The sequence below is a fragment of the Nerophis ophidion genome, linkage group LG22, assembly GCF_033978795.1.
Source record: "Nerophis ophidion isolate RoL-2023_Sa linkage group LG22, RoL_Noph_v1.0, whole genome shotgun sequence".
Lineage (NCBI taxonomy): Eukaryota > Metazoa > Chordata > Actinopteri > Syngnathiformes > Syngnathidae > Nerophis > Nerophis ophidion.
This window is the reverse complement of record NC_084632.1, coordinates 31,991,189-32,018,806: the sequence shown is the minus strand read 5'-3', so window position 1 is coordinate 32,018,806 and position 27,618 is coordinate 31,991,189. Positions and strand designations below refer to the sequence as shown.

At 40.5% G+C, this 27,618-nt stretch overlaps 1 protein-coding gene across 1 annotated transcript in view; it reads right to left on the bottom strand.

The window, feature by feature from the left end:
• The window catches only part of raver2 (ribonucleoprotein, PTB-binding 2), a 154,794-nt gene that overhangs the window by 41,219 nt on the left and 85,957 nt on the right, over nucleotides 1–27,618 (bottom strand). The window contains exon 5 of the mRNA XM_061883699.1: nucleotides 13,820–14,011. Coding sequence (XP_061739683.1) covers nucleotides 13,820–14,011 — 192 coding nt within the window. The remainder of the gene's footprint in view (nucleotides 1–13,819; nucleotides 14,012–27,618) is intronic.

Sequence of the window (27,618 nt, the reverse complement as noted above, 5' to 3'; positions counted from 1 at the left end):
AGAGAGGAGGAAAGCAATGGATGTCGAGCGGGTCTAACATGATACTGTGAAAGTTCAATCCACAATGGATCCAACACAGTCGCGAGAGTCCAGTCCAAAGCGGGTCCAACTCAGCAGCGAGAGTCCCGTTCACAGCGGAGCCAGCAGGAAACCATCCCAAGCGGAGGCGGATCAGCAGCGCAGAGATGTCGAGGCGGATCAGCAGCGCAGAGATGTCCCCAGCCGATACACAGGCAAGCAGTACATGGCCACCGGATCGGACCGGACCCCCTCCACAGGGGAGAGTGGGACATAGAAGAAAAAGAAAAGAAACAGCAGATCAACTGGTCTAAAAAGGGAGTCTATTTAAAGGCTACAGTATACAAATGAGTTTTAAGGTGAGACTTAAATGCTTCTACTGAGGTGGCATCTCGAACTGTTACCGGGAGGGCATTCCAGAGTACTGGAGCCCGAACGGAAAACGCTCTATAGCCCGCAGACTTTTTTTGGGCTTTGGGAATCACTAACAAGCCGGAATCCTTTGAACGCAGATTTCTTGCCGGGACATATGGTACAATACAATCGGCAAGATAGGATGGAGCTAGACCGTGTAGTATTTTATACGTAAGTAGTAAAACCTTAAAGTCACATCTTAAGTGCACAGGAAGCCAGTGCAGGTGAGCCAGTACAGGCGTAATGTGATCAAACTTTCTTGTTCTTGTCAAAAGTCTAGCAGCCGCATTTTGTACCAACTGTAATCTTTTAATGCTAGACATGGGGAGACCCGAAAATAATACGTTACAGTAGTCGAGGCGAGACGTAACAAACGCATGGATAATGATCTCAGCGTCCTTAGTGGACAGAATGGAGCGAATTTTAGCGATATTACGGAGATGAAAGAAGGCCGTTTTAGTAACGCTTTTAATGTGTGCCTCAAAGGAGAGAGTTGGGTCGAAGATAATACCCAGATTCTTTACCGTGTCGCCTTGTTTAATTGTTTGGTTGTCAAATGTTAGAGTTGTATTATTAAATAGAGTTCGGTGTCTAGCAGGACCGATAATCAGCATTTCCGTTTTTTTGGCATTGAGTTGCAAAAAGTTAGCGGACATCCATTGTTTAATTTCATTAAGACACGCCTCCAGCTGACTACAATCCGGCGTGTTGGTCAGCTTTAGGGGCATGTAGAGTTGGGTGTCATCAGCATAACAGTGAAAGCTAACACCGTATTTGCGTATGATGTCACCTAGCGGCAGCATGTAGATGCTGAAGAGTGCAGGGCCAAGGACCGAACCCTGGGGAACTCCACACGTTACCTTAACGTAGTCCGAGGTCACATTGTTATGGGAGACACACTGCATCCTATCAGTAAGATAAGAGTTAAACCAAGACAGGGCTAAGTCTGACATACCAATTCGTGTTTTGATACGTTCTAATAAAATATTATGATCGACGGTATCGAAAGCAGCGCTAAGATCGAGGAACAGCAACATAGATGACGCATCAGAATCCATCGTTAGCAATAGATCATTGGTCATTTTTGCGAGGGCTGTCTCCGTCGAGTGATTTGCCCTGAAACCGGATTGAAAGGTTTCACATAGATTGTTAGACGCTAAGTGTTCATTTAACTGCTCCGCAACAATTTTTTCGAGGATTTTTGAAATAAAGGGAAGGTGAGACACCGGTCGGTAGTTTACCATGAGGTCAGGATCGAGGTTAGGTCTTTTAAGAAGAGGATGAATAACCGCTTTTTTGAATGCTAGGGGAACAGTGCCCGAGGAAAGTGATAAGTTTATAATATTTAGCACTGATGGACCTAATAATACAAAGAGCTCCTTGATCAGTTTCCCAGGAAGAGGGTCAAGTAAACATGTTGTTTGTTTTATTCCATTTACACGTTGTAACAATTCCTCTAATGTTATTTCCTCAAAACGAGAGAAACTATTTTGGAGGGCAGTATCCGCCGTATATACAATCGTGTCAGTGTTAATAGAACCCCGTTGTAGCAGGGACGCATTGTCTTTAATCTCCTTTCTAATGACTTCAATTTTCTTACTAAAGAATTGCATAAAGTCATCAGCTGAGTGGGTGGAGCTACTGGAAGGAGTCCCTTGTTGGGTAAGCGATGCTACCGTACTAAACAAAAATATTCATATGGATATTAAAGTCCCCCATTATGATTATATTATCGGCGTGTGTCACTAGATCAGCAACGAACTCTGAGAATTCATTGATAAAGTCCGAACAGGGCCCTGGGGGGCGGTAGATAACAGCCAGGTGTAGAGGCAGCGGTGTGACAGACCTCATAGTAAGCACCTCAAACGATTTATATTTATTATTTATGTTAGGACTAAGGTTAAAGTTTTCGTTGTATATTAGTGCGACCCCCCCACCCCTTTTAAGCGGACGGGCAATATGCGCATGTGTAAAGTTAGGAGGACATGCCTCATTTAGCGCAAAATATATATATATATATATAATATATATATATATATATATAAATGTATTTATTAAAGGTAAATTGAGCAAATTAGCTATTTCTGGCAATTTATTTAAGTGTGTATCAAACTGGTAGCCCTTCGCATTAATCAGTACCCAAGAAGTAGCTCTTGGTTTCAAAAAGGTTAGTGACCCCTGATATACAGTAATGCACTGTAAAAAAAAATGGCCATGGATTTTACGGTAAAAATTGGCAGCTCAGTCACCAGAATTTTAATGTAAAAACAATAGTGGTACCGTTTTTTTCCAGTTTGCAGTAATTTAGTGTAAAAAACAAAATAATTGTTATGGTAAAATACTGGTGACTGAGCTGCCAGTTTTGTTTTTTTTTTAATCATAAAATCTATGGATTGTTTTAGGAACTAGTTACATTTGAATTTAAGACTCCTGTGTTACAGTAAAGTTGTAACTTTTTGACGCGCTATGGAAAAGGATAATCTTGGTTACCGTGCTTTGCCCAAGTGCTAAAATGAAAACCTAAATGCTTTGAAATTTTTCACCCCCATATGTGTAATCTGTCTGGGTAAAGTTTGTAAGATTAAATATCTAGGAGGTTATGGGACAACGCCTGGAAAGAGCGAAAATAAGCAGAAATTACATTTTGAATGTTTTAATGTTAAAACTGTCGATAAAAGATGAAGAGCTGCATGTTAACTGAATTAGGCACATTACTTACATTAATATATAGCGGTATGAGGCTAAATTCCTCACTCATGGTGCTGTTGCATGGTAAAAATCGCTATTTGGTATTGGCAAATTAAAATATTTTGGCTTTTGGAGGAGTCTTGTTCACGAGTGAGGGAAGAGTGGATCGTGAGATCGACAGGCGGATCGGTGCGGCGTCTTCAGTAATGCGGACGTTGTACCGATCCGTTGTGGTGAAGAAGGAGCTGAGCCGGAAGGCAAAGCTCTCAATTTACCAGTCGATCTACGTTCCCATCCTCACCTATGGTCATGAGCTTTGGATCATGACCGAAAGGATAAGATCACGGGTACAAGCGGCCGAAATGAGTTTCCTCCGCCGTGTGGCGGTGCTCTCCCTTAGAGATAGGGTGAGAAGCTCTGCCATCCGGGAGGAACTCAAAGTAAAGCCGCTGCTCCTTCACATCGAGAGGAGCCAGATGAGGTGGTTCGGGCATCTGGTCAGGATGCCACCCGAACGCCTCCCTAGGGAGGTGTTTAGGGCACGTCCAACCGGTAGGAGGCCACGGGGAAGACCCAGGACACGTTGGGAAGACTATGTCTCCCGGCTGGCCTGGGAACGCCTCGGGATCCCCCGGGAAGAGCTAGATGAAGTGGCTGGGGAGAGGGAAGTCTGGGTTTCCCTGCTTAGGCTGTTGCCCCCGCGACCCGACCTCGGATAAGCGGAAGATGATGGATGACTGGATGGATGGCTTTTGGAGGCAAAACGTTTGGGCACATCTGTTTTTAACAAAAGATTCAGTTTTGTTTTTGTTTGGGAAGTTACAGTTTTTCAAATGTATGTGCATAGGACTGGTCCGTGTTTAAAAAAAAAAACTCATTACAAAAAAATATGTTCATATCATTCCATTTTGAGTAAGATCTTTTTTTTATTGTAAGCACATACAAGCATCTGTACTAACTAAAGAAGTTAGTTCAAAATTGTTTTAGCATACTGGGTAAATACCAAAAGAAAGTGACTTTGAGATGGTCTATAAAACAAAATATATATGGACAGATATATAAAGAACCACCATTCACAAGGAAGTGTTTTTAAAATGTAGATACAAAAATCATAATATGACCCCATTAAGTAAAAGAAAGCCAACATAATGATGTGCCAGATATTATTTCAATACTGGTGGCCAAACCTAAGTATAAGAAGCTGTAAAGCTATTATCCATCCATTTTTCTACCTCTTACCAATAAAGACATTTACGCCATTGCATCAGTGGTCACGTCCACAACAGCCAACTGGCTAGCATTATCAGAAGTAGCGCCATGTTTTTTACACATCTTTTGGGTGACATTTAGTCATCAAATCTGGAAAAAAAACAAAAAACTATTACCTGACCCATAGATGTATTTGGAAAATAATCAGCTCTCTAGTGTGGAGTTAATTTTGTAGTTTTTTTTGCTTGTGTGTTTGAGGTGGCCGCTTCGATATTTGAGTCAAAGTGTCCGAAAGGCAGGCAGAGTGTGTTGGCCAAAGAAGGGTGCAGGGCTGCCAACTAGAGTGGCGGCCTCAGGCTGGCCTGGCTCCATAAAGGTGAGTGTTTTGTGAAGTGCACACATTGAGTCACATTACGTCAATTTCCGTGACGTTCAGTGTGTAATAGTAGATAGCTTTTTTATTGGCCAATTCCGTGATTCTGTCCGCTATCATTGGGCCCGAAATAAGTCCAGGTCACAGCTAACATTTATTCCCCTCCCCTCTGCTGCGCATTTAGCTCCAAAGTTGGTCATTTTATTCATATCTAGGATTCCGTTTACATCTGCGGTACCTTGAAACTGGATGTGGAACGGGAGAAAGTCGACTCTGATTGACCAAACACATTTACTGTAATTGAACACAAAACTAATGCTCAAATGTTCTAATCATACTGCAAACCTGTATTTTGAAGTGCAAATAATTGTGCAGGAACAAATAATAAAAACAACTTGCTGTTGAATGTCTTCAAAGTGATATTGTAAACATCCAATGCTCACTTTGGTGTCTTTCAACCTTTACTTTTTGATAAGTTTGTATCAGTTTCTCAAAAAGAGTTAACTAACAATTTAACTTTTGGTAGTGGAAATACCTCACAAATTGATGTTTGACTTTGCTGGCTTCAAATATATTCTCTGGGTGATGGTTTCTGAAGTGGCGACTTGTCCAGGGTGTATCTTGCCTTCCACCCGAGTGTAGCTCGATAGGCTCCACTTGTAAACAGGTTAGCATATTTGCTAATGTTAATGACGCTAGCTAGATCACAATACGATACCACGTACATATACCGTATTTCCTTGAATTGCCGCCGGAGCGCTAATTAATTTAAAACCTCTTCTCACTCCTGCGCTTACCAAAGGCATGCAGTAAAAAATTGAGTGTGATGTAAGCTTGGACCTTAAATCCTACTGAACAGCTCTTAATCTTCTTCCCTTTATGTAATTTCAAATTACCGGTATTGAAATCAGCCTCCTCCATTTTGAAAATGACACAGACGTGTCACTCGTGACGTCACAAGTTTGACCAGGCGGTAATACTAAGCGTGCGCTAATTATTTTGCGAAGCAAGCTTTACCCGGCAGTAATTCAAGGCAGGCGCATACTGTATGCCCTGCTGCAATTCAAGGAAATACTGTTTACATGAAATCACTACTATCAAACATGAGATGGTTTAATAAGTATAAATTGTTTTAGTTATATTGTAAAACGTACAAACGTTGTTTAGAAACCATGCGAGTAGGAATGCTGTGGACGACTAGAAGACCGAACGGCACTCGTACTTCCGGTGCAAAGCACTAAACAGAAGGAAATACTGAGGATGTTCAACTAGCAGCACCTGCAGTGAGAGAACTCATCCAAAAGATGATGTCTTAGCGCAAACAATTACACACCTTTGGAGTGCCATTTGGGTGTTTTACAAAAATAATTTATTGACTACAAAACCTTATGGCTGTGGGTGACAAAAAATCCATAAATTAGGTGCACAGTATTAAAAATTTAGAAAGTAGCAGCTTATAGATCGAAAAATACGGTATTTGCATCTATAGATCCAGGAACTCAAGGGTATTTCATCCTTCTCCACCAATATTTGGAACTTTTCTTTTGCGTGCAGGCGGGCTAACATGTTGGTCTGTATTAAAAAAACGTTTTCAGATGTTGCATGCTGTGAAGAAGTTTATTTTAGGCGGCAGGAGACAGTAGGGGAGCCTACTCAGACTATAGAGCTTTAATTATCATGTCAGGGCTTTACTGTCACATTGCTGTGTTGGAGGAGAAAACCACAGCTACAGGGTCTTTTTCATGTGCGTATCGTGTCATACATTCTTGCATCTGAACACACGACTGTGAACTAACCACACTGCATTTGAAGAAATCAGAAAGATCTGTGAGAATGTGTCCAACTTCTGCTTCTCACTTCAAAAAAGGCCACAGTGACACAGAGTTCACTATCGCCCTCATTGCCCGTCCATGACGTGCGGTTGTTGTATATTTCTAGGGGACGCGTTAAGTGTTTGTGTGATTATTACTAAGATGCAGCAGAAAAATTATCGATCTGGAGGAGAAAAAGCACAATGAGGTGAAACATTCAATCATTTGTTTACATCTTGTATATCAGGGGTCGCCAACCCGTCGATTGTTATCTACCAGTCAATCTTTGGAACCCTACCGGTCAATCACGAAAATATTCTCGAAAAAAAAAATAAGTATCACACCCCCACAAAGTGACCAACAGACTTATGTATTTATTTACATACATAATTTTATATTACATTATTGTTTATTTTGTTAATGTCAGAATCCTTTCTGCAAAAAGGTAATCCCTATAAGCGTACACCTTATGGATAGAGACCCACAATTAAAATCTACATCTTCATATAAAATATGAAATACAGTACAATACAATTCCTTTCAAAATCTACCAACTTGATACTCATTTCCAATTTCATACCAACAGGTTGACATTTATGGAGAAGGAAGCTTTAAATCCACCAGATCAGTCTTGATATCTTATTATTCAAATTTGAAAAAAAAAAATTAGCATCTTGAAGATTTGCGATATTTATACATAAAGAGGTCAAGGCCAAAATTATGCGACTAATGTGAAACCCTCAGCCATGAGGGGTGTGCTACATATACTAAGCATAACAGCAATACATTTAGCTTAAAACGCTTTTTAAATATGTGTAAAGAATGTGATTCTTTTATAGGGCTATTAATCTCAATCCAGATCATCGGGCCTCAACAGGATATACTAAAGCATGCACACTTTAGATGACAATGTTTCCCTCTCAATTAAGGTTTACTTCTTGTGTTGTGTCTATGAGAAGGAGTGGTCACTGTAATGTGCAGGCCTGGCTGCGTGGGGCCGGTGGTCCCTGGTTCCCCGGGCGCCACACCTGCTGTTTGAGTTGGGCTCTCTGGGCGGCTGGGGCCGTACTCTGGCTCCCACGCACACTGGGAGTCAAATATATTGTATATACAAACACACATATACTCTCACACACACACATACCGTTATTCATACATACAAACGTACATAGGTACCTACGCTCCCACATACATACACAAATACAGTACATACCTACATATTCCAAGTTCGTCCATCTACACGCACATTCATGGTACTAACATACACATACTGTACATATACATTCATTGTACAAACATACATATACTGTACATATACATTTACTGTACTAACATTCATATACACATCTTGTACATATACAAGTACATATACATACATACACTCATGCACATAATCACGTTTCATCAAACATATATCAACGTTGTTGCCCTAGGGTAAACTGGGTAACATATGGCATACTGACAAGGCTTAACTTATTGTTACTATAACAATCTACAAGATTAATATAGGTTGCCTCTCTCTCTTCCCCTTCATCTTTCGGTATTCCTTTTTTTTTTTTTTTTTTTTATCTTTCTAGTTATTATGTATACGTATTGTTGCATTTGAACAACTGTAATGTTGATAATAGAGGTAAACTATTGGTATTGTTCAAAATCAATAGCGCTTTTTCTATTGGTATTTGTATTGCTCCAGTTGTAGTGTAAAAATGCTCAATGTCATTTCTATATTCTTATTTATTTCACTAACTGCTTCTTTGCTATCACTTTTACGATCATATTTGTACATATCGTATGTGCTGGTGTTGTTCTATTGTTGTTGTTTTTGTTGTTATTGTTGTGTTTGCTGTTGTTGTTTTTGTCTCTCTGTCTAATCCCCCTCTTATCCCCACAATTTCCCCCTCTGTCTTACTTTTTTTCTCTTTCTATCCCCTCCTGCTCCGGCCCGGCTGAACCAAATGATAATATAAATACATTTAATAAAGTCAAATTCAAATAAGGCAACAAGAGAAGTATCCTACACTTCTCTTTTGTATAGTAAATCTGAATAGCCGATATGGGCACCTACATCAACTATATGATTTGCCTGAGAAACTGGACAGGACAAAAAAAAAAAAAAGGTAATGTGCAGGCAGAGTCTAGAATTTAATCCGTATACTACGTTATACATATTTCAAGCAGTGTGGAATTGGTTGATCTGAGGGAGAATTAAAGTTTTCCAATGACTCGTATGACTTTCTTCTGAAAAATCTCCAGTTTTTTAGGATAATTAGGATACATGTTACACCATATGACATTGCAATAGTTTATATGTGGTTCAAATAAACTCCGATACAGAATTAGGAGAGCATTAAGAGAAAGAAAGTGCCTCAATTTTGAGAGTAGACCGGCATATTTAAAAAATGTATTCATTAGATATTCAATGTGGCTTTTGAAATGTAGAATACATTTATGTATACTGCAAGGAATTTAGTGCTCTTCCATCCATCCATTTTCTACCGCTTATTCCCTTTCGGGGGCGCTGGCGCCTATCTCAGCTACAATCGGGCGGAAGGCGGGGTACACCCTGGACAAGTCGCCACCTCATCGCAGGGCCAACACAGATAGACAGACAACATTCACACTCACATTCACACACTAGGGCCCATTTAGTGTTGCCAATCAACCTATCCCCAGGTGCATGTCTTTGGAGGTGGGAGGAAGCCGGAGTACCCGGAGGGAACCCACGCATTCACGGGGAGAACATGCAAACTCCACACAGAAAGATGCCGAGTGCTCTTAACTCTCTAAATTGCTTTACCATTTATTTTAATCAGTATCTTATCAAAGTTTTTATGGCTTCTATTTGAACAAAATATAATAAAGTTTGCTTTATTTATATTTAAGGATAATTTATTACATTTGAATCATCTATCTACTTTGACTAAAGCACTATTGACAATAGTTTGAAGTCTTTCAGGATTATTGTGTAACAAATAAATTAGTGTCATCATCAAATATTACTTTGTGAAGAATAACTGATGAGTTCACAAAGTAATTATATATATATATATATATATATATATATATATATATATATATGAAAAAAAGTGGTCCCAATATGGAGCCTCGTGAGTTGCTGTTATTAATTTGCACATATTGTTCCCTTTCAAAAAAATAACTTTGCAATTTACTCAATAGAATTTCAAGATCTATGGTATCAAATGCTTTTGATACATCAAGGAAAACACTGATTCCACACTCACCATTATCAAAAGCGTCATTGACTTTTTCAATTAAATCAAGGATTGCCATACTGGTGTTTGTTTTCTTCTCAAGTACCTTTGAGAACGTTGGTAGAATTGATATGGGTCAAAAATTTTGCAAGTTGTTTTTATCACCAGCTTTGTGAATTGGTATATTTTTATCAATCTTAGTCATTTTAGGTATAACTTCATGGAGCAGAGAGAGATTTATACAATAGACAAGCGGATCTGCAATTTCATGAACTATGAATTTGACAATTTTACTACACACATCATCCACACCAGCAGTATGGGAGCTTTTCAGGCTAATAATAATTTAATAACTTCTGATTTATTAATAGGTGTAAGTAAAAAAGTAAAAGTTAAAATAGTTATCTTTGCAGTAATGTTTGCATGGTGTTCCCTTTCGTGGAGTTATGTTTTTCAAAAGTGTTTCACCTATAGTAATTATTAAAACTGGTGGCAAGATCGACATCATTGGGATAGTCATTTTCATTTAGTTGAATTTCAATGTCAGGAAGGACAGTGGATTTTTTATCCCCGGCTGAGCACATTATTTGATAATTTCCAGCATTGCTTTTGATCGCCACAAGAAGCCTTAATACGATCAGTATAATAGTTCTGCTTACTTGTTTGTGTGACACTACTTTTTTTTTTTTTTATATCTAGTACTTTTTTCTTTTCCTCCGTTGGACTTTTGATGTAGCATTCATACATCTTATTTTTCTTTGTGATTGACTTCATTATGCCTTAAGTGAGCCATGCATGTTGCACTTTTGTATAATTTTTTACATTCTTTTCTCGTATCATCGTGTTAACAGTTAGTTACTTCATTGACAAAAGCATGATATGCCTCTTTCGTAGTTATACAGCTATAGATAGAATCCCACATTTTGTGCTTAAGGTTTTCGGATAATCTCAGTATATTTGCGATAATAGTTTAAGTTGCCTTTTGAAAAGAAGTTTACTATGTTGATCCCCAGACTTTAGTTCAAGCTCGACGAAGAGAATAATAGGAAAGTGATCAGAAATGTACGACAGTATTACACCTGCATCAAAGCGAGCATTTAAAGTATTTATGATATTACTGTCAATGATGGATTTGGAGGTTTTTGTCTCTCTAGTATATGTATTAATTGTAGGCAAACATGAAAAAGAATAAAAAAACTTAAAAAGTACTTTTTTATGTCATTATGTTTAGCTAAATGAATGTTAAAATCACCTACAATAAAACAATTATGATTTGTATGATTTACACAATTTAATAAATCATCCAATTTGGTCCAAAAACAATTTGGGTTAGAATCCGGTGGTCAATATCATATACCTATAATTAAATTGTTCTTATTTTCAACATATACTGCTATAAATAAGGCATCTGATAAACCATATTCTATATGTAGGTCATCACGAGTGCTCACAGTATTTTGAGTCTACATATATGCACACACCCCCCCTGGTCTACCTCAAACAATTAATCAATCAATGTTTATTTATATAGCCCTAAATCACTAGTGTATCGAAGGGCTGCACAAACCACAACACAAACCACAACGACATCCTCGGTAGAGCCCTGTTCTGTTTTATTTGTAGAGGACATAGCCATTCAGGTTGAGTGTGTTTAAATATGATCTATCATTCCCCCAAGTTTCACTACATCCTATTAAAATTAAATTTGTGATCTAAACTAGCCAACAAAGCAAGTAAGTCATAATGATGCTTTATCAAGCTTCTCGCATTTAGGTTTAACAGACGTAAGATTTCCAAAGGTTGATAAGTTTTCGGGTGTAATGCTCTTACAGTTCAATTTTTTTAAAGCATTCTTGGTCAGGTATCGCATAATTTTGGTTATGAGTTATTTCTTTGAAATACATAAAGTAATTTTATTAGAAAGTGATCTGATGTATACAGTTTGTAACATTTTACAACCATTTCAAGATACCGAGCTTGTAAATTCTACAAATTCAACCTAACGGGGGTGAGTTTTTATTTATTGATCCTTTAGTTACAAAATCTACCCTAACAAAATTATCTACAGTGACGAATAATCTAATCTAGACTAACTAATCTACAGAGGGGAAAAAAACAGTAAACAACAAAAACGTAAACAATTCCGAACTCCGTAGAATTTGCACCTGGCTCGGTGACAATAAACTATCCATACACTTAGGTAAAACAACCTTAAGCAAGTCAGTGACTTCACTATTAAAGTGGGTGACATTGTTATCACCAAGAAAGATGAGATCAACTACCTAGGTTCCATTCTAGAGGCTAATCTTTCCTGTGATAAAATGGCAACCAAGGTAATCAAAAAGGTCAACCAACGAACAAGATTTCTCTACAGAATCTCCTCTGGTCAACAAAAGCACCAGGATGATTCTAGCGGGAACTCTCATTCAACCCTTTTTCGACTACGCATGCACCTCCTGGTACCCCAGCCCCTCCAAAACCCTAAAATTAAGACTCCAAACATCCCAGAACAAGCTAGTCAGGTTACTTCTAGACCTCCACCCCAGATCACACCTCACTCCTACCCACTTCTCCATAGTGGGCTGGCTCAGGGTGGAAGACAGAGTAAAACAACTTGCAATGAGCCTTGTCTATAAAATTCGCTGCACCTCCCTGATACTGAAGTACATGTAAAACTACTTCTATAACGTAAATGTCCACCATAACCACAGCACCAGGGGGAGCTCCACAAACCACGTCACACCCAGATTCCGATCTAACAAAGGTCTTAAATCATTCTCCTTCTATGCCACAATAATATGGAATGCACTCCCAGCAGGTGTAAAAGAAAGTGCATCTCTACCCTCCTTCAAAACCGCACTAAAAGAACACCTCCAGTCAGCTACAACCCTAGCCTAACCCTTGGCATACCTTCAAGTACCCCCAGGGGTACGCGTACCCCCATTTGAGAACCACTGGTCTAGTCCATCAACAGGCACGCATTTTAACGCCCGCACTGCTTGCCTCTCCCTCTCTCTCGAGACACTACGCACCCTTCCCCTAGGCACGGCGGCACACATCACCCCCTTGTCTCGAAAACGCGCGAGGCATGACATGCACAAAAATCATCCAGCTGCAATAATGTATTAAAGCTGACTGTTGCAACACATCGGATATTTTCCAGCATCAAACAACTCTTCCCTCGACCACGAACATCATAGCTTGCCTCCGACGGGAAGCTAACAATCCAAATACTAGAGTCCGTGAACATTGCCCAAAGCACAGATTTTGTGTTGATTTATTGTGTATACGAAAGTAAACATTGACATGTGCAAAGGCAGTAAAATATGAAGAAAAAAAAACGAGGCAGGAACTAAAGAAGGATTTACCCATTTATCCCCTTTTAATCAAACATTAAAAATCTTCCAGGTGAATAGCTGATTTTACTACTTCCGGCAGTGGCGTAAGACAACCTGTGACTCACATCCCATAAGTAACCATAGGATGAACAAATGGTACAGTGCTAAGACTTTAGGGGTCTGCTGTAGTAGCTTCTACAGCAGGGGTGCTCAAAGTGCATCTCTGGCCCGTGACTCATTTGCCATTGGCCCGAGGCACATTACACACACAATGAGAAAAATCTAAAGTGATGAAATCAGCCAATAATAGACACAAAGCTTTGTCTATAAAAAACAAAACAAAAATATGTTTTTTCTCATATAGACACAGTATGTGTTATTATACACATACCTATATTTACATATATGTAAATACTTTTGTGTACATAAATATGCATATACATACATAAATATGCATATATACATACATACATATACATACACACATGCATATGTATATATTAATATGCATATGTATGTCGGAGTATACATATGTATGTATACATACATACATATACACATACACGCGCATAAAATATAGGATATTGGGCTCGAAATGGTTGGCCACCACTGGTCTATATTGTCAATATACATACATAATTGAAATTCACAATGACAATGCCCTTTGATGAACATTTCAGTAGTCATTAAGAACATTTGTGTGTTAGGGACTCAATGTCCAAAATGGAAATTTTTTTGAATAAATGTTTTACTCACCATTCCCTGGGCGGCAATAAGCGCGGCCAGAGTGCTTCTCCCTGAGGTGCCAGGGGTACAGAGTGACAAACGGACCTCCTGTCCTCCCACCAGTTTCCTGTCCATCTCTATCATCACTGACTCGGCTTGCTCGGCACTCTCGTACTCCACCACACCAAAACCTCGCACTGGACTGCCCTCATCCTGAGCAAGCTGGAAGATACAGTACATACAGACAATAGATTTTGAAGCGTTTCACGTTTTTACTCTTTTCTGATTTACAAATGTTGTTATAATGTTGGATACTCGTGGTAAACAATGCCAGTGTCAAATCATAAAGTTCCTGGATTTGGGTGCAATTTTGGATGCCTCAGAATGCTGTTTTGGTGTCTTTTTTTGACAGTGGCACACTGTGACATCACAATGTGAACTACATACTCCTGTGGGCATCCTAGTACATGCTTTTTGCCTGCATGGCCACTCCTCTCTCCTCAGCTCTCTGAGCCAAGACTGTTTGCTCGTGTACCATTCCCTCTTGTCTCATGCCCCTTTCCTTCTTGTCTCATTCCCTTCCGCCTGCTTTAATATCAACAAAATTGAGAAAATATGTTCTGTTATGTTATTGGTCTAGTGCAAGGTTGGATTAGCCACTGAACTCCAGTCAATAAAAATGAAGCCATTGTAACATTAACACTTGGTTTGAGGGACCATAAAATAGAAGGTAGGATAGAGTATTAATTTAATCTATTTGTGACATGTGCACACAAACACAGACAAATGACATGCATTGACATACATGCTGGTAAATGCAGCTTTTTGATACTGCTCTTTATGGATCAGAGAGTGGGCATGTGTACCTATTGTTGTGACCGATAAATTTATATGCTGTATATAAAGTGTTATGTGTCTGGAAAAAAAAGTTGTATTGATGTTCGTGTTCTAGATACATATTACAACATTGCACATTTAAAAAAAAATAATTCTGATACTTTCGGAAAAGGCGGGGCATGGAGGGGTTAGGTTATCTAAAGGGAACGCCTCCACACAAGAAACGTTTGCAAAATAGGACTGTGGAGCAAAATGGATGCAACATTTACACTGAAGAATATCCAATACATATTATTACAGACCACAAGGAAGTGTGTTAAATGTAGATTAGAATAATCATAGGTTAACTTTGATTGTTCTTGTCAACTCTTAGATGAGTTAGGAGATACATGTTCTTCACCTCTCACAGGAAGTAACAGGTCATTCACAAGAGATGTTAACAGGTCTGAATAATTTGTTCCAGCCAATTCAATGTTTTTTCTTATGGTTGTTGGCCAATGCATGTATTTCTGAAGAACAGTGTCCTGTTTTAACAGCAGCTCACTATTCCAATATGTAGTGAGTAGCTAAATAATGCAAGACGGCTAATGGCTTCTAATGGAAATTTTTAACTAATGACAACAGCAAAGCGTAAATAGATCATGTTTCCATCGTGGTAGCAGTGGACCTTTCAAAAACACAATGAATAGCGTAGCAGTGTTTCCAGGCGAGAAGTAGTGAAGAACTAACAGCTCAAAATCATCCATCTTCTTCCGCTTATCCAAGGTCGGGTCGCGGGGGCAGCAGCCTAAGCAGGGAAGCCCAGACTTCCCTCTCCCCAGCAACTTCGTCCAGCTCTTCCCAGGGGATCCCGAGGCGTTAAAAGGCCAGCCGGGAGACATAGTCTTCCCAACGTGTCCTGGGTCTTCCCCATGGCCTCCTACCGGTTGGACGTGCCCTAAACACCTCCCTAGGGAGGCATTCGGGTGGCATCCTGACCAGATGCACGAAACCACCTCATCTGGCTCAAAATCATTAAATTTTTTAACCAACCACTTATATTTGCCCTAGCATGATACATTGTCGAAGTGCTCCCGTCTTGCAATGTACAATGAGAAATAGGATAAAAATAAAACAAAACATTTATGTTATCTTGAAGGTGGTGAAAGAACTCCAACGTTTTTCATGAGACAATATCTTGAATTATACTGTTGCAGTCAAATGCAGAACAAAATACCGAACCATTTAAAATTGTAGCATTCACTAATATGATAGTATTGTTAATATACAGTTGCGATCAAAAGTTTACATACACTTGTAAAGAACATAATGTCATGCCTGTCTTGAGTTTCCAATACCTTCTACAACTCTTATTTTTTTGTGATAGAGTGATTGGAGCACACACTTGTTGGTCACAAAAAACATTCATGAAATTTGATTCTTTCATGAATTTATTATGGCGCTACTGAAAATGTGACCAAATTTGCTGGGTCAAAAGTATACATACAGCAATGTTAATATTTGGTTACATGTCCCTTGACAAGTTTGACTGCAAAAAGGCGCTTTTGGTAGCCATCCACAAGGTTCTGGTTGAATTTTTTGACCACTCCTCTTGACAAAATTGGTGCAGTTCAGCTAAATATGTTGGTTTTCTGACATAGACTTCTTTCTTCAGCCTTGTCCACACGTTCAAGTCAGGACTTTGGGAAGGCCATTCTAAAACCTTAATTTTAGCCTGATTTAGGCATTCCTTTACCACTTGATGTGTGTTTGGGATCATTGTCTTGTTGGAACACCCAACTCCGCCCAAGACCCAACCTCCGAGCTGATGATTTTAGATTGTCTTGAAGAATTTGGAGGTGATCCTCTTTTTTCATTGTCCCATTTAAAGCACCTGTTCCATTGGCAGCAAAACAGGCCCAGAGCATAATACTACCACCACCATGCTTGACGGTAGGCATGGGGTTCCTGGGATTAAAGGCCTCGCCACATATATTGCTGGGTATTGTGGCCGAAGAGCTAAATTTTTGTTTCATCTGACATCACATGGACAAAGATAAGACCTTCTAGAGGAATGTTCTGTGGGCAGATGAAAGAAAAATTGAGCTGTTCGGCCACAATACCCAGCAATATGTTTGGAGGAGAAAAGGCGAGGCCTTTAATCCCAGGAACACCGTGCCCAAAGCATGGTGGTGGTAGTATTATGCTCTCGGCCTGTTTTGCCGACTGATCGACTTTGTAGTTGTGTCATCGGATTTGCGGCCTCTTGTTTTGGAAACTCGGGTGAAGAGAGGGGCGGAGCTTTCTACCGATAACCACCTGGTGGTGAGTTGGCTGCGATGGTGGGGGAAGATGCAGGACAGACCAGGCAGGCCCAAGCGCATTGTGAGGGTCTGCTGGGAACGTCTGGCAGAGTCTCCTGTCAGAGAGAGTTTCAATTCCCACCTCCGGAAGAACTTTGAACATATCACGAGGGAGGTGAGTGGACCATGGTATGCACCCCTATTGTCGAGGCGGCTGATTGGAGCTGTGGCCGCAAGGTTGTTGGTGCCTGTCGTGGCGGTAATCCCAGGACCCGTTGGTGGACACCAGCAGTGAGGGATACCGTCAAGCTGAAGAAGTCCTATCGGGTTGTTTTGGCTCATAGGACTCCAGAGGCAGTGGACGGGTACCGACGGGCAAAGAGGCGTGCAGCTTTAGTGGTCGCGGAGGCAAAAACTCGGACATGGGAGGAGCTCGGGGAAGCCATGGAAAACGACTTCCGGATGGCTTCGAAGCGATTCTGGAACACTATACGCCGCCTCAGTAAGGGGAAGCAGTACACTGTCAACACCGTGTATGGTGCGGATGGTTTTCTGCTTACTTCGACTGCGGATATTTTGGATCGGTGGAGGGAATACTTCCAAGACCTCCTCAATCCCACCAACACGTCTTCCTATGAGGAAGCAGTGTCTGGGGAGTCTGTGGTGGGCTCTCCTATTTCTGGGGATGAGGTTACCGAGGTAGTTAAAAAGCTCCTCGGTGGAAAGGGCCCGGAGGTGGATGAGATCCGCCCGGAGTTCCTTAAGGCTCTGGATGCTGTGGGGCTGTCTTGGTTGACAAGACTCTGCAGCATCGTGTGGAAATTGGGGGCGGTACCTCTGGAATGGCAGACCAGGGTGGTGGTCCCTCTCTTTAAGAAGGGGGACCGGAGGGTGTGTTCCAACTATCGTGGGATCACACTCCTCGGCCTTCCCGGTAAGGTTTATTCAGGTTTACTGGAGAGGAGGCTACCCCAGATAGTCGAACCTTGGATTCAGGAACAGTGTGGTTTTCGGCCTGGTCGTGTAACTGTGGACCAGCTCTATACACTCGGCAGGGTTGTTGAGAGTGCATGGGAGTTTGTCCAACCAGTCTAAATGTGCTTTGTGGACTTGGAGAAGGCAGTGACCGTGTCCCTCGGGAAGTCCTGTGGGGAGTGCTCAGAGAGTATGGTGTATCGGATTGTCTTATTGTGGCGGTCCGCTCCCTGTATGATCAGTGTCAGAGCTTGGTCCGCATTGCGGGCAGAAAGTCGGACACATTTCCAGTGAGGGTTGGACTTTGCCAAGGCTGTCCTTTGTCACGGATTCTGTTCATAACTTTTATGGACAGAATTTCTAGGTCCAGTCAAGGCTTTGAGGGGTTCCGGTTTGGTGGCCGCGGGATTAGGTCTCTGCTTTTTGCAGATGATATAGTACTGATGGCTTCATCTGGCCGGGATCTTCAGCTCTCACTGGATCGGTTCGCAGCCGAGTGTGAAGCAACCGGAATGAGAATCAGCACCTCCAAGTCAGAGTCCATGGTTCTCGCCCGGAAAAGGGTGGAGTGCCCTCTCCAGGTTGGGGAGGAAACCCTGCCCCAAGTGGAGGAGTTCAAGTACCTAGGAGTCTTGTTCACGAGTGAGGGAAGAGTGGATCGTGAGATTGACAGGCGGATCGGTGCAGCGTCTTCAGTAATGCGGACGTTGTACCGATCCATTGTGGTGAATAAGGAGCTGAGCCGGAAGGCAAAGCTCTCAATTTACCGGTGGATCTAAGTTCCCATCCTCACCTATGGTCATGAGCTTTGGGTCATGACCGAAAGGACAAGATCACGGGTACAAGCGGCCGAAATGAGTTTCCTCCGCCGGGTGGCGGGGCTCTCCCTTAGAGATAGGGTGAGAAGCTCTGCCATCCGAGAGGAGCTCAAAGTAAAGCCGCTGCTTCTCCACATCGAGAGGAGCCAGATGAGGTGGCTCGGGCATCTGGTCAGGATGCCACCCAAACGCCTCCCTAGGGTCAGGGGAAAGACCCAGGACACGTTGGGAAGACTATGTCTCCCGGCTGGCCTGGAAACGCCTCGGGATCTCCCGTGAAGAGCTGGACAAATTGGCTGGGGTGAGGGAAGTCTGGGCTTCCCTGCTTAGGCTGCTGCCCCCCGACCCGACCTCGGATAAGCGAAAGAAGATGGATGGATGGATGGATGGATGGATGGCCTGTTTTGCTGCCAATGGAACAGGTGCTTTAAATGGGACAATGAAAAAGGAGGATTACCTCCAAATTCTTCAAGACAATCTAAAATCATCAGCCCGGAGGTTGGGTCTTGGGCGGAGTTGGGTGTTCCAACAAGACAATGACTCCAAACACACATCAAGTGGGAAAGGAATGCCTAAATCAGGCTAAAATTAAGGTTTTAGAATGGCCTTACCAAAGTCCTGACTTGAACGTGTGGACAAGGTTGAAGAAAGAAGTCTATGTCAGAAAACCAACATATTTAGCTGAACCGCACCAATTTTGTAAAGAGGAGAGGTCAAAAATTCAACCAGAAGCTTGCCATAAGCTTGTGGATGGCTACCAAAAGTGCCTTATTGCACTGAAACTTGCCAAGGGACATGTAACCAAATATTAACATTGCTGTATGTATACTTTTGACCCAGCAGATTTGGTCACATTTTCAGTAGAGCCATAATAAATTCATAAAAAGAACCAAACTTCATGAATGTTTTTTGTGACCAATAAGTATGTGCTCCAATCACTCTATCACAAAAAATAAGAGTTGTAGAAATTATTGGAAACTCAAGACAGCCATGACATTATTTTCTTTACAAGTGTATGTACACTTTTGATCGTGACTGTATCATCCCTCAGGTATTTTTATAAATTATTTTTTGGAGAAGTTTTCAGAGTGCAAAAATATACAAAGACTTGATAAGAATATAAAGATATCTTAGTTGAAATAGTACAACACTTAAAAAAAAAATACAATTGTATTTTGTGAAAAAGAAATATATATATGCTTGTGGAAACACATTTTTCTCAATTGTTTCCTTCTTTTTTATTCACCCTTCTAGTAGACTACTTATCATCAAAATGTGCTTCTATACATGAGTAGCATATTTTGTTCTTTCTAAATAAATTGCCCACTTCATCCATATTTTCTTCAACGGGTATTCGCTCAAATGTAATGGATGAGTAATTTTCTCCATTGTCCATATTTCCTTTGTAAGGTCTAGCCACATATTCCGTGTAGGGGGTTCAACTTTATACCAGGCTTTTGATGGCTTTCCGAGAAGCTGTAAAAAGCACTTTAGCCAAATAATGATCCACTGTCCGTCCGACTTACATTGTGTCCAATATCCATATTTACACGTCATTGGAATATCATATCCCAGCCCTTTGCACATAACTGAGCTACTTCAACAAAATTATTTCAGTTTTGGACAACTCCCTAAAACATGTGTATAATGTAAATTTAGGGAGCCATTTTGTCTCTAACATGGCTGAGGTTGACAATTTTTTACTTTGAATTTTAAGTGCAATAAAAAACATCGGATGTAATTTTCCCCTTTGATTTTTCGTCCTATTTTGATTTCAGATACAATGTTGAATTACCATTATGCAACACAATACTCTCATAAAACCTGGATGTACATTTATCACACTTAGGGCCTGATCTACTAAGATCCAAATACCACGCATTAAACAGCGCGTTCAAACTATAAAATTCAGCCTTATTTAAAAGTGTTTGTTGCTTGTACTAAACAGCTTTAAAGCACTATATTACTGTACATTAGTCCTGGGCAATATATATATATATATATATATATATATATATATATATATATATATATATATATATACACACACACACACACACATACATACACACACACATGACAATTTAAAGAATAAAAAATATATATTTTTCCCACTTATTCTGGCATACTTTTTGCCCTTAGGATCTTCCGTAGCTTGTGCCGTCCCCCTTACTTCCTTTACGGCGCACCTGGCAAAACATGGCTAATGCTATTGCTAACAAGATTGATACGTCAGTACTTTGGTTTTGCAGTAACAGTAGTGGAATAAATGACTGCAGAGGGCAAAGTGTTTAAAATAGGCAGCAGAACAACAAGCATTTTCCTGCATCTGAGAGCGAGGCCTCTAGCAGAGTGAGGGAAATGCAACTGTTTATAAGACTGCAACAACAAACAAACTCCCGCTAAGAGCAAAATAATGAGGTAGAATCATTTACACTAGGTATGTATGATCATCAGTGTTCTGATGTAACGTGGCACTCTACTTTTGTTGTGGTTTTATGTAAACATGATAGCGTCAGGAAATACAATTTTACTAATTGAAACAACAACCAGCAATAACACAAAAATGAACTTGATATCAAATAGTAAGAGGCAACATCACACACAGTAGACAACGGACACACACACACACTACTATATACGAGGGAACAAATCAATGATTGAAGTGACAAGCTTGAGCGTGCAATCCAAACAATACTCTTTGTGGACCAGAATTTATGACAGCCATGGAAGCGCATTCAATCTCTTAATTAACCACAGGTAACACAATCCAGTGAAAACATTCAACAGAGCTGCCATAACTGCCAACAAACTGCCAGTTCGTAGCTAACAAACACAAGTGAGCGAATACTGCTTTGTCTGGGGGCTGACGTCACATGTCACTTGGCAACACTTGCCTTGTAAAGGCACATAAACACACAAACTCTGCTATAATATGAAAATATATATATATATATATATAATTTTTATTTTTCAAAGTAACACAATTACTTTCCCTAGTAAATAATCACACTTATGAAAGAGTAATTATTTTAGTAATTCATTTTTTCGGGGGTTAAGCAACAAAGAAATATAATTATTTACTTTTTAAAAGTAATTGTCTTAACACGGATGTGATGATACCATGTGTACTGACCGAAAAAATAACCACAACACTTTTGTTTTTGCTCCCATTTTTCATGAGTTGAACTCAAACATTCAAAACATTTGCTATATACACAAAATATCTATTCCTCTCAAATATTGTTAAAAAAATTTTGTCTAAATCTGTGTTTGTGAGCATTTCTTCTTTGCAAAGATAATCCATCCCACCTCAGAGGTGTGCCATATCAAGAAGCAGATTAAACAGCATGATTATTGCATAGGTGTGCCTTAGGCTGCCCACAATAAAAAGCCACTCTGAAATGTGGAGTTTTACAACGCAAATACCACAGATGTCGCAAGTTTTGGGGGAGCGTGTAGTGGCCATGCTGACTGAAGAAATGTCCACCAGAGTTGTTGCCCGTGAATTGAATATTCATTTCTCTACCATAAGCCTACTCCAAAGGTGTTTTAGATAATTTGGCAGTACATCTAACAGCAGACACAACCGCGGACCAGGTGTAACCACACCAGCCCAGGAACTCCACATTTAGTAGGTGCACTGCCATGACCGTTTGAGACCAACCAGCTGCTGCAACAATTGGTTTGCATAACCAAATAATTTCTGCACAAACAGTGAGAAACCATCTCAGGGAAGCTCATCTGGATGATCGTCCTCCTCATCGGGGTCGTGACCTGACTGCAGCTCGTCGTCGTAACCGACTTGAGTGGGCAAATGCTCACATTCGATGATGTTTGGCACGTTGGAGAGGTGTTCTCTTCATGGATGAATCCCGGTTTTCCCTGTTTAGGGCAAATGGCAGAAAGTGTGTGTGGCAGAGCGGTTTGCTGATGCCAACGTTGTGAATTGAGTGGCCCATGGTGGGGGTGGGGTTATGGCATGGGCAGGCGTATGTTATGGATGCATTTTATTGATGGCATTTTGAATGCACAGAGATACCGTGACGAGATCCTGAGGCCCATTGTTGTGCCATTCACTGGAGACTATCACCTCATGTTGCAGCATAACAATGCACGGCCCCACGTTGCAAGGATCTATACACAATTCCTGGAAGCGGAAAAAACCCCAGTTCTTGCATGGCCAGCATACTCACCGGACATGTCACCAATTCAGCATGATTCGGATGCTGTGGATCTGCGTATGCGGTAGCGTGTTCCAGTTCCTGCCAATATCCAGCAACTTGGCACAGCCATTGAAGAGTGGACCAACATTCCACAGGCCACAATCAAAAACCTGATTAACTCTATGCGAAGAAGATGTGTTTAACCGTGTGAGACAAATGCTGGTCACACCAGATACTGACTGCTTTTCGATGCGCCCCTCCCCCATACCCTCAATAAAGTAAAACTTCACATTTCAGAGTGGACTTATATTGTGGGCAACCTATAAGGTACCCCTGTGCAGTAATCATGCTGTTCAATCAGCATCTTGATATGCCACACCTGTGGGGTGGGATGGATTATTTTGGCAAAGAAGTGCTCACTAACATAGGTTTAGACAGATTTGTAAACGAATTTTGAAAGGAGTTTTTGTGTACATAGTAAACGTTTTACATCTTTGATTTCAACTCATGAAAAATGGGAGTATATGATAAAAAAGAAGCACAGTGGAGAACTGGGTTTAGAACGGCATAAGACAGGTTCATTTTACCCTACTGATGTGTTGTTGCAATAGTAATTTCTTGTCGCAATGAGTAAAGCAGTCGCTATGCACAACGCCAAGATGTTGAATGGAAAAGCCCGCATTCATCCACTTATTAAAACTATAGTCCTCTCAATGTTTTGCTTGATTATGTGTTTGCATACAATATACAATGCTACATTTGTGTTTGCAGAAGTATTTTATTCAAGACAGAAGTTTGAAAATGATTCCATAAAAAACACAATTTTTAACTGGTCTAAAAAGAACAACATTATACAAATTGTAATTTTGCTAAGAGTAAGATGCAGTCTATGCAGTGTCATTTCAAACTATTAGTTTTCGATCAAATAAAAAACACGTTTTAAATTATCTCTGCCATTCATTGGTTTCTTTAAAAATCAGAAATCCATTTTTTGTTAAAAAAATCAGAGATTTAATTTTTAGGCCATATCACCTCGTCCTACTGCACATTAATGTTATCATTGGCCTTTTTAAAAAAAATACATTTTGAAACTACAACGGAACCTACTCTTTTAGCGCGCTGAATGTGCGTACTAGGAGATGATGTCACTAACTGCAAGCGTGCGCTAGAATGGTCCACACTCAAGAAAATGCATATTGCAATAAGTTTAGTTTTAAATCAAAAATTTAAAAAACAGAAGTGATTGTGAAAAACGCCAGCAGACACTAAAACCCATCAATTTCATTTGTTTTAATAAGCTCCTTAAGTCATCCAGCAGCTATTAAATTATAAAAGAATATTGCTGAATAGACAATACGGTATGTCAAATATTTTTTGGGACAGTCCATATATGTTGACAATTATGCGTAGGAGAGAGCTGCAGCGAGATCGCTTTGTCTACGGAGCAGACGCCAGCGGTGTGATCGGAAACGCGGATGTCGAGCGGGGCTAAAAACAAAGCAGAAGGCTAATCCCCACAGAACACCACTTCCCTCCATCCTGCAGCCGCATTTAAATGGAAAATGCGAGACTACTGGTCTGGGTAAGGAGTCAGTTAAATTAGAACACGTTTTTTCTACTTTGAGTGTTTCAGAGTTGGACATGTGTTTTACTGAGGTGGCTAACTATGATGCGTGCAGTTTATCAAAGCAACAAACAAACAATCGGAAAATCCCCGTTACTGAGGTGGCTAACAATGATGCGTGCAGTTTATCAAAGAAACAATCAAACAATCGGAAAATTCCTGTCGTATCAATTCCTAGATATGGTCGTAACTATACTAAATGCACTGGGCATAATAAACACAACATTATTAATATTGCTACTACGGATAATTTGATCAAAAATTCCCTGAAACAGCCCACTACCTATAATATAGGTTTTTTTAAACATAAGATCATTGTCTCCCAAAACGTTGTTAGTTAATGATATCATCAGAGACAACAATCTTAACGTCATCGGTCTCAGTGAAACCTGGCTTAAACCAAACGACTTTTTTGCGCTAAATGAGGCATGTCCTCCTAACTTTACACATGCGCATATTGCCCGTCTGCTTAAAAGGGGTGGGGGGGTCGCACTAATATACAACGAAAACTTTAACCTTAGTCCTAACATAAATAATAAATATAAATCGTTTGAGGTGCTTACTATGAGGTCTGTCACACCGCTGCCTCTACACCTGGCTGTTATCTACCGCCCCCTAGGGCCCTATTCGGACTTTATCAATGAATTCTCAGAGTTCATTGCTGATCTAGTGACACACGCCGATAATATAATCATAATGGGGGACTTTAATATCCATATGAATACCCCATCGGACCCACCGTGCGTAGCGCTCCAGACTGTAATTGATAGCTGTGGTCTCACACAAATAATAAATGAACCCACGCATCGCAACGGTAATACGATAGACCCAGTGCTTGTCAGGGGTATCACCGTTTCCAAAGTTACGATACTCCCGTATACTAAAGTATTGTCCGATCATTACCTTATAAAATTCGAGGTTCAGACGCATGTTCGTCAAACTAATAATAATAATAACTGCTATAGCAGCCGCAACATTAATACGGTCACAACGACAACTCTTGCTGACCTATTGCCCTCGGTAATGGCACCATTCCCAAAGTATGTGGGCTCTATTGATAACCTCACTAACAACTTTAACGACGCCCTGCGCGAAACCATTGATAACATAGCACCGCTAAAGTTAAAAAAGGCTCCAAAAAAGCGCACCCCGTGGTTTACAGAAGAAACTAGAGCTCAGAAATTATTATGTAGAAAGCTGGAACGCAAATGGCGCACGACTAAACTTGAGGTGCACCATCAAGCATGGAGTGATGGTTTAATAACTTATAAACGCATGCTTACCTTAGCTAAAGCTAAATATTACTCAAATCTCATCCACCGTAATAAAAACGATCCTAAATTTTTGTTTAGTACGGTAGCATCGTTAACCCAACAAGGGACCCCTTCCAGTAGCTCAACCCACTCAGCTGATGACTTTATGCAATTCTTTAGTAAGAAAATTGAAGTCATTAGAAAGGAGATTAAAGACAATGCGTCCCAGCTACAACGGGGTTCTATTAACACTGATACGATGGTATATACGGCGGATACTGCCCTCCAAAATAGTTTCTCTCGTTTTGAGGAAATAACATTAGAGGAATTGTTACAACGTGTAAATGGAATAAAACAGACAACATGTTAACTTGACCCTCTTCCTGGGAAACTGATCAAGGAGCTCTTTGTATTATTAGGTCCATCAGTGCTAAATATTATAAACTTATCACTCTCCTCGGGCACTGTTCCCCTAGCATTCAAAAAAGCGGTTATTCATCCTCTTGTTAAAAGACCTAACCTTGATCCTGACCTCATGGTAAACTACCTTCCCTTTATTTCAAAAATCCTTGAAAAAATTGTTGCGGGGCAGTTAAATGAACACTTAGTGTCTAACAATCTATGTGAAACCTTTCAATCCGGTTTCAGGGCAAATCACTCCACGGAGACAGCCCTCGCAAAAATGACTAATGATCTATTGCTAACGATGGATTCTGATGCGTCATCTATGTTGCTGCTCCTCGATCTTAGCGCTGCTTTCGATACCGTCGATCATAATATTTTATTAGAACGTATCAAAACACGAATTGGTATGTCAGCATTAGCCCTGTCTTGGTTTAACTCTTATCTTACTGATAGGATGCAGTGTGTCTCCCATAACAATGTGACCTCGGACTACGTTAAGGTAACGTGTGGAGTTCCCCAGGGTTCGGTCCTTGGCCCTGCACTCTTCAGCATCTACATGCTGCCGCTAGGTGACATCATACGCAAATACGGTATTAGCTTTCACTGTTATGCTGATGACACCCAACTCTACATGCCCCTAAAGCTGACCAACACGCCGGATTGTAGTCAGCTGGAGGCGTGTCTTAATGAAATTAAACAATGGATGTCCGCTAACTTTTTGCAACTCAACGCCAAAAAAACGGAAATGCTGATTATCGGTCCTGCTTGACACCGAACTCTATTTAATAATACAACTCTAACATTTGACAACCAAACAATTAAACAAGGCGACACGGTAAAGAATCTGGGTATTATCTTCGACCCAACTCTCTCCTTTGAGGCACACATTAAAAGCGTTACTAAAACGGCCTTCTTTCATCTCCGTAATATCGCTAAAATTCGCTCCATTCTGTCCACTAAAGACGCTGAGATCATTATCCATGCGTTTGTTACGTCTCGCCTCGACTACTGTAACGTATTATTTTCAGATCTCCCCATGTCTAGCATTAAAAGATTACAGTTGGTACAAAATGCGGCTGCTAGACTTTTGACAAGAAGAAGAAAGTTTGATCACATTACGCCTGTACTGGCTCACCTGCACTGGCTTCCTGTGCACTTGAGATGTGACTTTAAGGTTTTACTACTTACGTATAAAATACTACACGGTCTAGCTCCATCCTATCTTGCCGATTGTATTGTACCATATGTCCCGGCAAGAAATCTGCGTTCAAAGGACTCCGGCTTATTAGTGATTCCCAAAGCCCAAAAAAAGTCTGCGGGCTATAGAGCGTTTTCATTTCGGGCTCCAGTACTCTGGAATGCCCTCCCGGTAACAGTTCCAGATGCCACCTCAGTAGAAGCATTTAAGTCTCACCTTAAAACTCATTTGTATACTCTAGCCTTTAAATAGACTCCCTTTTTAGACCAGT